We start from the raw sequence: 13,322 nt of genomic DNA, 5'->3' as shown, positions 1-13,322 counted from the left end.
AGCTTTTATTTCTTTCATCACATTCCCAGTGCGTCAGAAGTTTACATACACTCAATTTGTATTTGGTAGCATTGCCTTTATACATTTGTTTAACTTGGGTCAAACGTTTCAGGTAGCTTTCAACAAGCTTCCCACAATAAGTTGGGTGAATTTCGGCCCATTCCTCATGACAGAGCTGGTGTAACAGTCTGGTTTGTAGGCCTCCTTGCTCGCACATGCTTTTTCAGTTCTGCCCACAAGTTTTCTGTAGGGTTGAGGTCAGGACTTTGTGATGGCCACCCCAATACCTTGACTTAGTTGTCCTTAAACCATTTTGTCATAACTTTGGAAGTATGCTTGGGGTCAATGTCCATTTGGAAGACCCATTTGCGACCAACATTTAACTTCCTGACTGATGTCTTAAGATGTTGCTTCAATATATCTACATAATTTTCCTCCCTCATAATGCCATCTATTTGTGAAGTGCACCAGTCCCTCCTGCAGCAAAGCATCCCCACAACATGATGCTGCCACCCCCATGCTTCACAGTTGGGATGGTGTTCTTCGGCTTGCAAGCATTCCCCTTTTTCCTCCAAAGATAATGATGGTCACTATGGCCAATCAGTTTCATCAGACCAGAGGACATTTCTCCAAAAAGTATGATCTTGGTCCCCATGTGCAGTTGCAAACCGTAGTCTGGCATTTTTATGGCGGTTTTAGAGCAGTGGCTTCTTCCTTGCTGAGCGGCCTTTCAGGTTATGTCGATATAGGACATGTTTTACTGTGGATATAGATACTTATGTACCTGTTTCCTGCAGCATCTTCACAAGGTCCTTTGCTGTTGTTCTGGGATTGATTTGCACTTTTCACACCAAAATACATTCATCTCTAGGAGACAGAACGTGTCTCCTTCCTGAGTGGTATGACAGCTGCGTGGTCCCATGGTGTTTATACTTGCATACTATTGTTTGTACAGATGAACGTGGTACCTTCAGGCATTTGGAAATTGCTCCCAAGGACGAACCAGACTTGGAGGTCTACAATTTTTTTCTGAGGTCTTGACTGATTTCTTTTGATTTTCCCATGATGTCAAGCAAAGAGGTACTGAGTTTGAAGGTAGGCCTTGAAATACATCCACAGGTACACCTCCAATTGACTCAAATGATGTCAATTAGCCTATCATCAGAAGCTTCTAAAGCCATGACATCCTTTTCTGGAATTTTCCAAGCTGTTTAAAAGGCACAGTCAACTTAGTGTATGTAAACTTCTGACCCACTGGAATTGTAATACAGTGAATTATACGTGAAATAATGTGTCTAAACAATTATTGGAAAAATGACTTGTGTCACGCACAAAGTAGATGTCCTAACCGACTTGCCAAAACTATAGCTTGTTAGCAAGAAATGTGTGGAGTGGTTAAAGAACTAGTTTTAATGACTCCAACCTAAGCGAAGGTAAACTTCTCACTTCAACTGTATATTATGATGACATTTTGTGAGGGTTCTGTTCGTTTTGGACATCGGTGGTTTTTTTTGGGGCTGTTCGGACACATACATTTTTTTCTGGATACAAGCTAAAGTTCAGAACCGAAGTCCACCTCCACTCGTCAGTGATTGGTCAACAGTAGGGATTCTTCAATAAAGTATTTGTTGTCATTCCACAAGGAGCGACTCATTTTTCATGCACATTTTTTTCTTTGAGAAATACTGCACCAAACATCTTAGTTAGATGGAAAATTACACAACTAAGATCTCCTCTGCAAAAACATCCAAATGAATGACAACTCCAGAAATCTATCTTAGATTAATTCAGACTATTTTAAGGAAGTGTTTACTGGCTACTGCACATCAAGATGGACAAACAGTACTATTGCCTCTTTTTCGGTGGTGGAAGTTGGAGTCTTGTTTTAAAGTGTAATGCAGTTGATTGTTGATGTCATGAACATGTAAAGGGGCTGATATCCATAACAGTATATTCCTTTTTTTTTTTTACCTCAACATAGTGTGAAATACATACAAACAGTAGCCTAAATGTAGGATCATTTTGCTGCGGGAGATTCTGGATCTATCCCCCACGGGCATTACAATTACAATGGCGTTTTCATTGATTTGGTCGAGTTCGATTGATCCCTTTACCGCATAAATCTTAATTACTGAAACTAGCCATTACCCCTAACGGCAGGTAGCCTAGTGGTTAGAGCGTTGGACTAGTAACCGAAAGGTCGAATCCCCGACCTGACAAGGTAAAAATCTGTCGTTCTGCCCCTGAACAAGGCAGTTAACCCACTGAATTTGTTCTTAACTAGTTAAATAAAAATAAATAAATAAAAACAAATTTTAAAAAACATAAGCTTTTTCATACATTATCAAAATACTAGCATGGCTTTGTCCTGCTCGACTTTCAGATGAGACTGATGTGTGTTTGTAGCCAGTGACGTGGGCCTGTGTTACACTTGGATGTGAGGTCAGGTGAGGTCATGCAAATGTGGGCGTGTCCAACTCACCTGGCACAGGTGTGCAACCATTCTCTAGGAGCAGAGAGGCATGCACAGAGCGAGACAAAGAGTGAGAGAGTGAAAGAAAGACAAAAGAGAAAGCAAGAGGACAAAAAAAGTGGAAGAGAGGGGGAAGGAGAGATGAGAATTTGTGAAAAACAGTGGAGACAGACGTTGAATTCCAAACTAAAGACAGAAAGAAGCCCGTGTTGATGGGAGGATGGGGGAGGGGGGGGGGGGGGGGGTGAGGGCGGTACCTCTCGTTTGGCCAGGAGGACATTGGGGACGATGTGAGGGAGACAGCGACCCAACATCAGCATCACACTCTCCTCATTGTCTGCCATCCTCGACACCTAAGCGGGGGGAGAGAAGGCTAATATTAAAGAGCGAAATACACATTTTGATATTTCACTGCTCTGAGGACTACATAGTTCAATGGATTCAATAGTAATATAATATACTCTTAAACATAGAAAGCTGACACTATGGTCATGTGACTGATTAGGGGTGACCTCTGACCTCTTCCCCCAGACGACTGTCAGCTGACATCTTACAAAAGGACAACAGGGCCTGCTGGAACGCTGGTGACAACTCCCTGTCAATGAACACAAGGCGAAAAGACGAGAGTGAACGACAATCAAGCTCATTCCAGTCGAGAGAAATAGAATGAGTGTTTATTAAAGGCCACTGGCTCCATCTACAGGTCACACTGAGAAACTACACTATATCTTCAGACTAACCTGTTGGGCTGGTCAAACACCACCGTCCCTCGGCACTTCAGCTTGGCATGGGGTTGTGTAGAGGTGTGTGTAGGGGAACTGACGGTCTGAGTGGGGGGGTTGCCCTCAGTGTGGGGTTTGTCAGGTTCTGAGGCTCTCCTGACGTCCAGGTACTGACCGTTGTCCAGGGGGGACCGGGGAGGGGGAGGTGTGGATGAGGAGGAGAGGGAGTTGAGATGTGAGCCCTGGTCAGGAGGAGGGGGGGACACAGTCCTTCTCAGGCTTTGGATCTCACTGGAGGAGAGAGAAAATAAATCAGAATAGCTGTAAAGTTGTAAGGATTGCAGCCTCCTGAATAGGAGCGGCAGGTAGCCTAGTGGTTAGAGGCAGGTAGCCTAGTGGTTAGAGGCAGGTAGCCTAGTGGTTAGAGGCAGGGTAGCCTAGTGGTTAGAGGCAGGGTAGCCTAGTGGTTAGAGGCAGGGTAGCCTAGTGGTTAGAGGCAGGGTAGCCTAGTGGTTAGAGGCAGGGTAGCCTAGTGGTTAGAGGCAAGGTAGCCTAGTGGTTAGAGGCAGGGTAGCCTAGTGGTTAGAGACAGGGTAGCCTAGTGGTTAGAGGCAGGGTAGCCTAGTGGTTAGAGGCAGGGTAGCCTAGTGGTTAGAGGCAGGGTAGCCTAGTGGTTAGAGGCAGGTAGCCTAGTGGTTAGAGGCAGGTAGCCTAGTGGTTAGAGGCAGGGAGCCTAGTGGTTAGAGGCAGGGTAGCCTAGTGGTTAGAGGCAGGGTAGCCTAGTGGTTAGAGCGTTGGGACAGTAACTGAAAGGTTGCTAGATCGAATCCCCGAGCTGACAAGTTAAAAATCTGTCGCTCTGCCCCTGAACAAGGCGGCTAACCCACTGTTCCTAGGCTGTCATTGTAAATAAGAATTTGTTCTTAACTGACCTGGCTAGTTAAATAAAAATTAAATAATAATAATAAATAAATAGGCCCTGGGTGGACAGAGAGCTGATTGCTGAAATGCCAGTTCAAAGTTCAAGGGATAAAGGTCACATGCTGTGGCAGTGACATTTTCAAATCTAGCATCTGTGACCACATAGGGTGGAGTGTAGAGCCATTACCCATCCTCTCTCAACACACACCTCTGTAGTTTCTTGATCTGGTCAGCCAGACTCTGTTTTTCCTCGTTCAGTAGACTGATCTGATACTCGAACTCCTCAACCATCTCAGTGTGCTGCTGAAAGAGAGACAGAGAAGAGGATTTAGTAAACATTGTGAATGGAGAGAAGGTGTATAGACTAAATCAGTCTGAGTGGATTGTTTAGAGCTCTCCATCTCGCTCTCCTACCTGCTGCAAGAGATCAGGTTTCTGGACAATGTAGTTCCCAGTGAGCTCGCCTGCCTCCACCCCCACGGATACATCCACTGTATCCCGCGGCGACGGAAGGGCGGAGCCACAGTTCCTGTAGATCTGTAATAGATCGGGAGGCTTCGGAATGTTCAGGCCCACGTCGTCCCACAACTCAAAGTCCTGAACGACCGTACAAGATGGGCTGATATGTTTATATACTGTATAGAGTCTTAAATGGCACATTAAATACTTGAGCGACAAATCAAACATTACCTGGTCATCATTTTCATCAGAGAATGTGATGGCCGACAGTTTGTACTCATTCTTTAATAAATATTCATTCACAAGAAAATTTAAGGCTCGCTTCTCCAGTGGGCGGATAGGTTCCTAAGAATATAGAGACAGATGGAACATCAATCAACTCGAAAAGTCACGTTTTTCAACAAACTGTAGTTTTGAAGAAACATTGTGTTCGCTGCAGTGGTACAGTGACTAACGACGTGTAGGAGAGAGTCCGGCCTACCTGAATCTCAGGATTTGATTTGTAGTTCTTGTTTCTCTCCCGAGTGTCGCTCTCTAGAAAGACAAAGCAACAGAACAGATGAACCCTTCCATCCCAGTGAAAGAGGGGAGGAGCTAGAGAGAAGCTCCATAAAAAGAGAGAGATGATAGAGGGATGACATGGAGGAGTAGAAGTGTTAAGTACGCCACCTGCTGCCTGAGTCAAGTTGGCGCGTAGAGCCTGAATGGTCTCCTTGGCTTTCCGTAGCTCAAACTCCAGCACTGGACAGGAAGTGACATCACAACACACAGGAAGGAAGTGCATCCAACCAAGGAGCAGGAACAAACAAACAAAAAGATGGCCATGAAAAAAAAATTGAACAAAAAAATGACCAAAAGAACAACATGTATTGTAAGAAGCTGAGGCAAAAAAATAAATAAAGAGATTGATAAAAAATAAAAACAGGAGACAAACTATGGGGTCTAATGAACGCATGCAGCAGAGGATCCTGGGATAGCTGACTAATGGAGAGTCCTTCAATCTATATGAGTGTCTAAGGCTGCATCCCAATAGTCTAGTGGCTTCCTCTCCTCGTCTCCTTTACTTCATCTGCACTGATCTGAATACACAGGACAGGTGAAAGCAACATGGAGGATACCTTCTGGGAATCTGCTTTCACCTATCGTGAGACAGGGAGAGGAAACCACTCTTCTCTATTGGGATGCAGACTATAGAATATGCTAATAGCTGTCTGACCAGGGATTTTACAATCAATAGATAAAAAAGAGAGTTTGGAGTGGCGCTTCTGGCATTGTGGTTGGTCAAACAATTAGTGTTTTAATAGGATATAATATTAGGCCTATGCATGGGAGTGGATACGATAGCCGCTAATTACCCTATGCATTAACAATACTAACAGGAGAAAAATACATGTATATGAATTGTAATTACATACGCTACATTGAGAGGCGTCTAAAACCTCAAGTCATTTCCCAGTTCAAGTTTGTCTTTAGACAGGAAGAAATCCACACGGGAGGAAGAGAAGCAATGGAGACCAGAGAGGACATGTTGCATGGCTGTGAACCAAAGAACTGCCGCTTCAGTAGGTCAAGTCTGTCCCAGTTCAACAGGAAGCGGTCCAGACAAATGTTCCCACTGCTGATCAAGAGCGCACAGGATGCAACAAAACGGAAACAAGATGAAGAACAAAAGTGACGAAGTAAAAAATGAAAGCTAAGCTAAGAAAGAAGAAAGCAGAGAGCTGCTAGCCTAGAGGAGTGTTGTCCAGTATTGGAGCCACTGGGATGGGATCATAACAGACACAACACCCAGAGTCAGACAGCTGGGGGAGACATGTTGGGACGAGGGATGGAGGTGGTGGTTTAGGGGGGAGATGCCAAACCACAGGGAGGAAGGGATGGAGGAAGGGCAGGGGTGGAGGAGTAGAGGGTATGTGGTTGTGGAGAAGGGACCACAGGGAGGGAGGGCAGGGGTGGAGGAGTAGAGGGTATGTGGTGGTGAAGAAGGGACCACAGGGACGGAGGGCAGGGGTGGAGGAGAGAGGGTATGTGGTTGTGAAGAAGGGACCACAGGGACGGAGGGCAGGGGTGGAGGAGAGAGGGTATGTGGTTGTGAAGAAGGGACCACAGGGAGGAAGGGCAGGGGTGGAGGAGTAGAGGGTATGTGGTTGTGGAGAAGGGACCACAGGGAGGGAGGGCAGGGGTGGAGGAGTAGAGGGTATGTGGTGGTGAAGAAGGGACCACAGGGACGGAGGGCAGGGGTGGAGGAGAGAGGGTATGTGGTTGTGAAGAAGGGACCACAGGGAGGGAGGGCAGGGGTGGAGGAGAGAGGGTATGTGGTTGTGAAGAAGGGACCACAGGGACGGAGGGCAGGGGTGGAGGAGTAGAGGGTATGTGGTTGTGAAGAAGGGACCACAGGGAGGGAGGGCAGGGGTGGAGGAGAGAGGGTATGTGGTTGTGAAGAAGGGACCACAGGGAGGGAGGGCAGGGGTGGAGGAGTAGAGGGTATGTGGTTGTGAAGAAGGGACCACAGGCTTGCTCTGCTGCATGGTTACTGGAGAATCCTCCAGAACTCTCATCTTACAAAGCTAAAGGGTTGGAATTGACATTTGGCACTTTGCCATTCAGAAAAGGAAAGATAACAGGCCAATTATAAGTCACATAAAGAGATGAGTTTAGATGTGGAGCTCATGGTCCTGTTATCAGCCACATATAAACAATAAGACAGAACAAATTCTGAAGAAATAAAATCCCAATAGTACTTTGCATTTTATTCACAGTACTTTCTAGTCATCATATATGTTCTGAGGTGAGGAGAACAAACACTAGAATAGGCTAGGCTATATCAGCCTACATCATAACACAGGTCTGTGTAGTGGACAGACACATTGCTCCTCTGCCTCCTCTACTAGTCAGTGTATCCTCTCTGCTCGTATTCAGTTCACCCTCTCTGCTCTTTAACGTATTCAGTTCATCCTCTCTGCTCTTTAACGTATTCAGTTCACCCTCTCTGCTCTTTAACGTATTCAGTTCATCCTCTCTGCTCTTTAACGTATTCAGTTCATCCTCTCTGCTCTTTAACGTATTCAGTTCACCCTCTCTGCTCTTTAACGTATTCAGTTCATCCTCTCTGACCTTTAACCTATTCAGTTCATCCTCTCTGCTCTTTAACGTATTCAGTTCACCCTCTCTGCTCTTTAACGTATTCAGTTCATCCTCTCTGCTCTTTAACGTATTCAGTTCACCCTCTCTGCTCTTTAACGTATTCAGTTCATCCTCTCTGACGTTTAACCTATTCAGTTCATCCTCTCTGCTCTTTAACGTATTCAGTTCATCCTCTCTGACCTTTAACGTATTCAGTTCATCCTCTCTGACCTTTAACGTATTCAGTTCATCCTCTCTGCTCTTTAACGTATTCAGTTCATCCTCTCTGCTCTTTAACGTATTCAGTTCATCCTCTCTGACCTTTAACCTATTCAGTTCATCCTCTCTGCTCTTTAACGTATTCAGTTCATCCTCTCTGCTCTTTAACGTATTCAGTTCATCCTCTCTGCTCTTTAACCTATTCAGATCATCCTCTCTGCTCTTTAACCTATTCAGTTCATCCTCTCTGCTCTTTAACGTATTCAGCTCATCCTCTCTGCTCTTTAACGTATTCAGTTCATCCTCTCTGCTCTTTAACCTATTCAGTTCATCCTCTCTGCTCTTTAACCTATTCAGTTCATCCTCTCTGACCTTTAACGTATTCAGTTCATCCTCTCTGCTCTTTAACGTATTCAGTTCATCCTCTCTGCTCTTTAACCTATTCAGTTCATCCTCTCTGCTCTTTAACCTATTCAGTTCATCCTCTCTGCTCTTTAACGTATTCAGTTCATCCTCTCTGCTCTTTAACGTATTCAGTTCATCCTCTCTGCTCTAATGTATTCAGTTCATCCTCTCTGCTCTTTAACCTATTCAGTTCATCCTCTCTGCTCTTTAACGTATTCAGTTCATCCTCTCTGCTCTTTAACCTATTCAGTTCATCCTCTCTGCTCTTTAACGTATTCAGTTCATCCTCTCTGCTCTTTAACGTATTCAGTTCATCCTCTCTGCTCTAATGTATTCAGTTCATCCTCTCTGCTCTTTAACCTATTCAGTTCATCCTCTCTGCTCTTTAACGTATTCAGTTCATCCTCTCTGCTCTTTAACGTATTCAGTTCATCCTCTCTGCTCTTTAACGTATTCAGTTCATCCTCTCTGCTCTTTAACGTATTCAGTTCATCCTCTCTGCTCTTTAACGTATTCAGTTCATCCTCTCTGCTCTTTAACGTATTCAGTTCATCCTCTCTGACCTTTAACCTATTCAGTTCATCCTCTCTGCTCTTTAACCTATTCAGTTCATCCTCTCTGCTCTTTAACCTATTCAGTTCATCCTCTCTGCTCTTTAACGTATTCAGTTCATCCTCTCTGACCTTTAACCTATTCAGTTCATCCTCTCTGCTCTTTAACCTATTCAGTTCATCCTCTCTGCTCTTTAACGTATTCAGTTCATCCTCTCTGCTCTAACGTATTCAGTTCATCCTCTCTGACCTTTAACCTATTCAGTGCATCCTCTCTGCTCTTTAACGTATTCAGTTCATCCTCTCTGCTCTTTAACGTATTCAGTTCATCCTCTCTGCTCTTTAACGTATTCAGTTCATCCTCTCTGCTCTTTAACGTATTCAGTTCATCCTCTCTGCTCTTTAACCTATTCAGTTCATCCTCTCTGACCTTTAACCTATTCAGTTCATCCTCTCTGACCTTTAACCTATTCAGTTCATCCTCTCTGACCTTTAACCTATTCAGTTCATCCTCTCTGCTCTTTAACCTATTCAGTTCATCCTCTCTGACCTTTAACCTATTCAGTTCATCCTCTCTGCTCTTTAACGTATTCAGTTCATCCTCTCTGACCTTTAACCTATTCAGTTCATCCTCTCTGACCTTTAACGTATTCAGTTCATCCTCTCTGCTCTAACGTATTCAGTTCATCCTCTCTGCTCTTTAACCTATTCGGTTCATCCTCTCTGACCTTTAACCTATTCAGTTCATCCTCTCTGCTCTTTAACGTATTCAGCTCATCCTCTCTGCTCTAACGTATTCAGTTCATCCTCTCTGCTCTTTAACGTATTCAGTTCATCCTCTCTGCTCTTTAACGTATTCAGTTCATCCTCTCTGCTCTAACGTATTCAGTTCATCCTCTCTGCTCTAACGTATTCAGTTCATCCTCTCTGCTCTAACGTATTCAGTTCATCCTCTCTGCTCTTTAACCTATTCAGTTCATCCTCTCTGCTCTTTAACGTATTCAGTCCATCCTCTCTGACCTTTAACGTATTCAGTTCATCCTCTCTGCTCTTTAACGTATTCAGTTCATCCTCTCTGCTCTTTAACGTATTCAGTTCATCCTCTCTGACCTTTAACCTATTCAGTTCATCCTCTCTGCTCTTTAACGTATTCAGTTCATCCTCTCTGCTCTTTAACCTATTCAGTTCATCCTCTCTGACCTTTAACCTATTCAGTTCATCCTCTCTGCTCTAACGTATTCAGTTCATCCTCTCTGCTCTTTAACCTATTCAGTTCATCCTCTCTGCTCTTTAACGTATTCAGTTCATCCTCTCTGCTCTTTAACGTATTCAGTTCATCCTCTCTGCTCTTTAACGTATTCAGTTCATCCTCTCTGACCTTTAACCTATTCAGTTCATCCTCTCTGCTCTTTAACGTATTCAGTTCATCCTCTCTGCTCTTTAACCTATTCAGTTCATCCTCTCTGCTCTTTAACGTATTCAGTTCATCCTCTCTGCTCTTTAACGTATTCAGTTCATCCTCTCTGCTCGTAGTCAGTTCATCCTCTCTGCTCTTTAACCTATTCAGTTCATCCTCTCTGCTCTTTAACGTATTCAGTTCATCCTCTCTGCTCTTTAACGTATTCAGTTCATCCTCTCTGCTCTTTAACGTATTCAGTTCATCCTCTCTGCTCTTTAACGTATTCAGTTCATCCTCTCTGCTCTTTAACGTATTCAGTTCATCCTCTCTGACCTTTAACCTATTCAGTTCATCCTCTCTGCTCTTTAACATATTCAGTTCATCCTCTCTGCTCTTTAACGTATTCAGTTCATCCTCTCTGACCTTTAACCTATTCAGTTCATCCTCTCTGCTCTTTAACGTATTCAGTTCATCCTCTCTGCTCTTTAACGTATTCAGTTCATCCTCTCTGCTCTTTAACGTATTCAGTTCATCCTCTCGGCTCTTTAACGTATTCAGTTCATCCTCTCTGCTCTTTAACGTATTCAGTTCATCCTCTCTGCTCTTTAACGTATTCAGTTCATCCTCTCTGACCTTTAACGTATTCAGTTCATCCTCTCTGACCTTTAACGTATTCAGTTCATCCTCTCTGCTCTTTAACGTATTCAGTTCATCCTCTCTGACCTTTAACCTATTCAGTTCATCCTCTCTGCTCTTTAACGTATTCAGTTCATCCTCTCTGCTCTTTAACGTATTCAGTTCATCCTCTCTGCTCTTTAACGTATTCAGTTCATCCTCTCTGACCTTTAACCTATTCAGTTCATCCTCTCTGACCTTTAACCTATTCAGTTCATCCTCTCTGCTCTTTAACCTATTCAGTTCATCCTCTCTGACCTTTAACCTATTCAGTTCATCCTCTCTGCTCTTTAACCTATTCAGTTCATCCTCTCTGACCTTTAACGTATTCAGTTCATCCTCTCTGCTCTAACGTATTCAGTTCATCCTCTCTGCTCTTTAACGTATTCAGTTCATCCTCTCTGCTCTTTAACGTATTCAGTTCATCCTCTCTGACCTTTAACCTATTCAGTTCATCCTCTCTGCTCTTTAACCTATTCAGTTCATCCTCTCTGACCTTTAACCTATTCAGTTCATCCTCTCTGCTCTTTAACCTATTCAGTTCATCCTCTCTGCTCTAACGTATTCAGTTCATCCTCTCTGCTCTTTAACGTATTCAGTTCATCCTCTCTGCTCTTTAACGTATTCAGTTCATCCTCTCTGCTCTTTAACGTATTCAGTTCATCCTCTCTGCTCTTTAACGTATTCAGTTCATCCTCTCTGCTCTTTAACCTATTCAGTTCATCCTCTCTGCTCTTTAACGTATTCAGTTCATCCTCTCTGCTCTTTAACGTATTCAGTTCATCCTCTCTGCTCTTTAACGTATTCAGTTCATCCTCTCTGACCTTTAACGTATTCAGTTCATCCTCTCTGCTCTTTAACGTATTCAGTTCATCCTCTCTGCTCTTTAACGTATTCAGTTCATCCTCTCTGCTCTTTAACGTATTCAGTTCATCCTCTCTGCTCTTTAACCTATTCAGTTCATCCTCTCTGCTCTTTAACGTATTCAGTTCATCCTCTCTGCTCTTTAACGTATTCAGTTCATCCTCTCTGCTCTTTAACGTATTCAGTTCATCCTCTCTGCTCTTTAACCTATTCAGTTCATCCTCTCTGCTCTTTAACGTATTCAGTTCATCCTCTCTGACCTTTAACCTATTCAGAGAAGATTAGCTGGTGGGGGTTGTGAGAAAAGCTCAGGAAAAAAAGTGTGAATTTTACAACATCCAGTGACATCGACAGCTCCTGTGAGAGAAAATAACACGGTTTCAATTACATTTGAAGAACATGGAGGTAAATCTCTCTAACGCTGTAGCCTCACTAGACAGGCCCATTGAAAGCTATGTAGGTTACTGACAGGGATATTTGAATGGGTAGGTAAATCTGGAATGGAACCATAGTGACGTCATCCTCAGTGAGCTCTACTGGGCTGGTGTGGCCTTATGATGCCACATCATACACGGCTGGAGTACTACTATGATGTCATAAATGGCTGGAGTGCTACTATGACATCATAAAAGGCTTTAGTTACACCGAGACACCATACAGGGCTGTAGTTACACCGAGACACCATACAGGGCTGTAGTTACACCGTGACACCATACAGGGCTGCAGTTATACCGTGACACCATACAGGGCTGTAGTTATACCGTGACACCATACAGGGCTGTAGTTATACCGTGACACCATACAGAGCTGTAGTTATACCGTGACACCATACAGAGCTGTAGTTACAACGTGACACCATACAGGGCTGCAGTTATACCGTGACACCATACAGGGCTGTAGTTATACCGTGACATCATACAGGGCTGTAGTTATACCATGACATCATACAGGGCTGTAGTTATACCATGACATCATACAGGGCTGTAGTTATACCGTGACATCATACAGGGCTGTAGTTATACCGTGACATCATACAGGGCTGTAGTTATACCGTGACATCATACAGGGCAAGGAAAGGTCCAGTATACTCTGTCTGTATTTCTATCCCTTCCCCTGCTCTTTTTTGTCTGTTGTCTGTTTTGTCTCTCCTTCTTCATGTCCGTCTCTCGATCTCTGCCCGGTCAGGACAGGTACAGCTTGTCTTACCTGCCACCCTCTCATCCGACTCCCGGTTCCCGTCGTCAGAGTAACGGGCGAAGTCCAGAGAGTCCAACGTGCTGATGCTGCCCGCTCGGTCTGTCAGGAGAAAGGCACAGAGAAAGCAATCAAATCATTCAGCCCATTCATATAGTGATCATTACAGTATTCACCACATCACCCTGGCTATAAACAACAGCTTGGGAGAAATCACAACAGACAACATAACACTATATGTGGAGAGTGGACAGGAGAGGACATGGTAGTAGACAACACCTAAACAGGTTTGTTTTCTGGGTTATACATCGTCCTGA

The 13,322-nt window shown here is 43.9% G+C and overlaps 1 protein-coding gene across 11 annotated transcripts in view; it reads right to left on the bottom strand.

Annotated features, from left to right (window-relative positions):
* The window catches only part of LOC110489591 (RAB11-binding protein RELCH homolog), a 76,722-nt gene that overhangs the window by 45,896 nt on the left and 17,504 nt on the right, over window positions 1-13,322 (bottom strand). For 5 of the 11 annotated variants that reach the window (XR_005036042.2, XM_036943713.2, XM_036943714.2 and 2 more), the window contains exons 2-11: window positions 13,018-13,107; window positions 5,245-5,316; window positions 5,057-5,109; window positions 4,807-4,920; window positions 4,531-4,713; window positions 4,325-4,419; window positions 3,214-3,486; window positions 2,993-3,068; window positions 2,731-2,826; window positions 2,483-2,506 (exon numbers count right to left, since the gene is read on the bottom strand). Coding sequence is in view for 10 of the 11 variants with exons in the window: in XM_036943713.2 (XP_036799608.2) it covers window positions 2,483-2,506; window positions 2,731-2,826; window positions 2,993-3,068; window positions 3,214-3,486; window positions 4,325-4,419; window positions 4,531-4,713; window positions 4,807-4,920; window positions 5,057-5,109; window positions 5,245-5,316; window positions 13,018-13,107 (1,076 nt within the window). In the remaining variant the exon portion in view is untranslated. The remainder of the gene's footprint in view (window positions 1-2,482; window positions 2,507-2,730; window positions 2,827-2,992; window positions 3,069-3,213; window positions 3,487-4,324; window positions 4,420-4,530; window positions 4,714-4,806; window positions 4,921-5,056; window positions 5,110-5,244; window positions 5,317-13,017; window positions 13,108-13,322) is intronic. The other 6 variants (XM_036943715.2, XM_090199258.1, XM_036943716.2 and 3 more) reach the window with 3 other exon arrangements.

Source organism: Oncorhynchus mykiss, chromosome 15 (genome assembly GCF_057628025.1).
Source record: "Oncorhynchus mykiss isolate SJ-2025 chromosome 15, ASM5762802v1, whole genome shotgun sequence".
NCBI lineage: Eukaryota > Metazoa > Chordata > Actinopteri > Salmoniformes > Salmonidae > Oncorhynchus > Oncorhynchus mykiss.
This window is presented reverse-complemented; position numbering and strand designations above follow the sequence as displayed.